The sequence below is a fragment of the Pseudorasbora parva genome, chromosome 14 (assembly GCF_024679245.1).
Source record: "Pseudorasbora parva isolate DD20220531a chromosome 14, ASM2467924v1, whole genome shotgun sequence".
In the NCBI taxonomy this organism is placed as follows: Eukaryota; Metazoa; Chordata; class Actinopteri; order Cypriniformes; family Gobionidae; genus Pseudorasbora; species Pseudorasbora parva.
The window spans coordinates 3645506-3649963 of record NC_090185.1 but is presented as its reverse complement, the minus strand read 5'-3'; the positions used below and the strand labels follow the sequence as shown (position 1 = coordinate 3649963).

Below are 4458 nucleotides of genomic sequence, written 5' to 3'. Positions count from 1 at the left end.
AGCTGCCAAGTGGAGTTTACATGGACGAATATCAGCTGGAGACTCTCAAACACGACACAGGTTTGGAGGTAAACATGGTAATATTTGGCATTTGAATTCTTTATTGACCGTATGGACTTCCGTTGAGGTGAACTTGAGCATGTTTTGTAGGTTCTTCTGGATTCAAAGGTTGATCTGGAAGCTCCAGAGTATTTGTCTTCTGGTTTCACCGCATTGGTGTTTCTCTCTGGAACACACGAGGCCATAATTCCTGTTCATGGCCGATATCACAGACCCTCCAACTCCAGCCAGAAATGGGTGAAAGTAGACATTGAGCCGCCTAGGCTTTTGCTCAGATCAGATCAGTGTAAGTTAGCCGGACACTGGCAGAAACACACACACACACACACACACACACACACACACACACACACAGTAGAATGAACAGGACCTCATGTGTTCTTAGGCCTGTCACGATAACTACTTTTTGTTTCGCGATAAATCGTCCTAGTCTGACATGGGCGTTGGAAGCAAATAAAAAGTCCACCTACTTTTTTATTTGCTTCCGACGCCCATGTCTGACTAGGACGATTTTTTACTGGAGTAACGTTAGATGCCATTTACATTAAACACGAATATACCGCCGTTTACTAAACGATTGATTGGGCCAGACAGAATTACGGAAATCACCAAGTTATTAACCGTGGCTATAGTGTGGGGTTAGAGACGTATGTCATCAAGTTTTGATGCAAATCAGAGGTTCGAATCCGCCTTTTGCCGAACTCGCTCTACTCCCTTTTCCCATCACATATATCGGAAAGGCATTTATTTTCAATTTTTCAAGTGGAAATAAAGCGTCTAATGTGTTTAAAGGGGTACTTCAGCGCTGGGAGGATGAATCTGTATTTAAACTGGGTCATCAATGCAGTAGAAATGTGAAATTATTTTTGAATTTGGTGCCTTCTAGACTGAGAAAAGACAGAAAATGTATTTTTGTCTCATGGGGATGAAAGACTACAATTCCCAGAATGCTTCGGTGCCCTGTGAGGCCATTCCCAAAGCCACGATTGTCGCTCTATGATAAATTAAAATAAGCTGATAACATCACTGTTTACTCCAGAACGACTGTACAGCCAAATCTAATTCTGCTGCAGTATTGTCCTGTTTGACACTGTGAAGCTGCTTTAAAACAATCGGCATTGTAAAAGCGCGATATAAATAAAGATGATTGATTGATTGATTGATAATGACGATCGTTTTCACCCGCGGCGTTTATCAAGGGCAGGTATTGCGTACGCCTGGAAACCATATATTGATTATTGAGACAGGCCTATGTGTTGTTTCCTTCAAAGGCGAGACGCCGAGTGGCACTTTACATCTTCTTCATCGTAACGTGTTGTCTGACGCTCCCTGTACCGTCAGGAACCAGAAGCTCTGCTCGTGGCTGGAGATCCTGCATCTGGAGGTACAGCTCTCAAACTGAGGCTTATTTCATCATATAATGTAGGATAATATCATAATGGGACCCTGGACCACAAAAGGGTACATTTTTTAAAATTGAGATGTATACATCATATGAAAGCTGGTGATGTGTGGTTTGATGGGATTGGACAATATTTGAAGATCTGTAATCTGAGGGTGCAAAAAAATCTAAATATTGAGAAAATCGCCTTTAAAGTTGACCATATGAAGTCCTTATTAGTGCATATTACTACTAATAATAATTGTTTTTATATATTTACTGTAGGAAATTTACAAAATATCTTCATGGAACATGATCTTAATATCCGAATGATTTTTGGCATAAAAGAAAAATGTATAATTTTGGCCCAAACTAATGTATTGTTGGCTATTGGCACAGATATGAGACGCACGACGGGTTTTGTGCTCCAGGGTCACATATTAATAAGTAATATTTTAATATAATTTATTATCTATAATTTGATTTAATAAAAATAGTAAATAATATTTAAGACAAGAATATAAAACATTTACTATTAGTTATAATGACATTGTATTTATATTATATTTAAATAATTGGGCCATAAATAAATAAACTTGCCTTGCCTTAAATATTATTTACTATGTTTATTATATAAAATTATAAATATTACATTATATTAAAATATTATTTATATATATATATATATATATATATATATATATATATATATATATATATATATATATATATATATATATATATATATAAAATATTTGTATTTGTTTATTGATATGATAGAATAAAACATCCATATTATATAGAATAAGTATTATATTCATAATATTTATTTTAATAATACATTCAAATTTCATAATAAGTTTTTTATGTTTTAATTATTAATAATATATATATATATATATATATATATATATATATATATATATATATATATATATATATATCTTATCTATATATCTATTATATAGTAATAATATATTTGTATATAATATATTACTATTACTACTTTAAAAAAACATATTTGCATATAATGTAATATTTATAATATTAGTAAACAAGTCGTTTTGTAATGTAATCTGTATTATATTATAAAAATATATGATGTAATTATACTTGTAATGGTAAATAAGTAACATTAATACACTGTTTTATATATATATATATATAAAATGTAATAATAATAACAATGTTATTAAATCATATTTTTATAAAATGTAATTTTTATAATACCTAATTATAATAGGAGTAAATAAGTAAAACCAGTAAATAAGTAAGGTTTATAATGTAATTTTGATATTTTATGAATATAATAATAATAGCAAATGTAATATTAAATACATATTTAATATAATATATTATTATTACTATATAATGTAATATTAATAATATACTGTATTGTAATAATAAATAATATTAAATATGTGATATTTACAATAATATATAATAATATTTTAATATAATATTATAATTAAAACAATGTAATTATAATAATAGTAAGTAACATTATATTTATAATCATATAATAATTGAATATAATGTAATATTTATAATAATATTTATATTTTCCTGTAATGTGGTATGTGTGTCTGCTGGCGAGGTTAACCGGCTGCTGTGTCTCTGTCAGGACGCCGGAGGGGTGAGTCTGGAGATCCCCGTGGGCGATTCCTCCATGACCCTCAGTGTGTGTGTCGGGACCGTCCTGACCGCCGCTCTCAGCTGTGCTTACCTTCTCAGGACCGTCTGGAGGCACGGCACCTTTTAACGTCATGTGACCCTCGGCTAACGACTGAGAGGAAAGCCTTTCTGTTCTCCGTATTAACCACTGACCAACTGTCCAATATCCGAGGGAACTCTACACAAGAAATATCGTCATAGTAGATTTATAATGAACTAAATGTGTTATTGCAATTGTGAATAAAACTGAATATTACTTTGTTTAAAAAAACGTGTGTGTCTGTCTGTTATAACATCAATATTTTGAGAATAAATATATAATTATTAGTGCATCTATCAGCATCTATCATAGTGCATCCTGGGGCCATGTGTTCCCCAGGTAAGCCACACACACACACACACACACACACACCCGGCCATCCACGTGATGTAAAAGAACACGTGATTCCTCAGACCAGGCCACCTTCTTCCATTGCTCCGTGGTCCAGTTCTGATGCTCACGTGCCACTGTTGGTGCTTTCGACGGGGTCAGGGGTCAGAGGTCACCCTGACTGGTCCATACGCCTCAAACTGAGATGCTCTGTGTATTCTGACAGCTTTCTATCAGAACCAGCATTAACTTCTGGAGCAGTTTGAGCTCCAGTAGCTCGTCTGTTTGATCGGACCACACGGGCCAGCCTTCGCTCCCCACGTGCATCAATGAGCCTTGGCCGCCCATGACCCTGTGGCCGGTTCTCCACTGGTCCTTCCTTGGAGCACTTTTGATAGATACTGACCACTGCAGACCGGGAACAGCCCACAAGAGCTGCAGTTCTGGAGATGCTCTGACCCAGTCGTCTAGCCGTCACAATTTGGCCAAACTCGCTCAAATCCTTACGCTTGCCCATTTCTCCTGCTTCACACACATCAACTCTGAGGACTAAATGTTCACTTGCTGCCTAATATATCCCACCCACTCACAGGAGCCGTGATGGAGAGATCATCAGTGCTATTCAGATAGATAGATAGATAGATAGATAGATAGATAGATAGATAGATAGATAGATAGATAGATAGATAGATAGATAGATAGATAGATAGATATATAGATAGATAGATAGATAGATAGATAGATAGATAGATAGATAGATAGATAGATATACATTTAATTTGAAATATAAAAAATAAAACCTTAAAAGGAAAATCAATACAAAAATGAATAAATTATAATATACATAATTCTGAAAATAAGTAATACTCCCTAATAGTAATATATTAATTATATAATATTAAAAATAAATTAAATAAAATTCGCCACACTTTTAATTTGTCGGTTGTTCCCCCACAATCCCATCGCACCGGAA

At 33.9% G+C, this 4458-nt stretch overlaps 1 protein-coding gene across 1 annotated transcript in view; it reads left to right on the top strand.

The window, feature by feature from the left end:
* Window positions 1-3386, top strand: part of pigx (phosphatidylinositol glycan anchor biosynthesis, class X) — a 3910-nt gene extending 524 nt beyond the window's left edge. The window contains exons 3-6 of the mRNA XM_067414698.1: window positions 1-68; window positions 151-346; window positions 1332-1444; window positions 3066-3386. The exon at window positions 1-68 is cut by the window's left edge and continues 65 nt beyond it. Of these exons, the coding sequence (XP_067270799.1) occupies window positions 1-68; window positions 151-346; window positions 1332-1444; window positions 3066-3203 (515 nt within the window). The 3' untranslated portion in view covers window positions 3204-3386. The remainder of the gene's footprint in view (window positions 69-150; window positions 347-1331; window positions 1445-3065) is intronic.
* Window positions 3387-4458: the final 1072 nt, after the last annotated feature.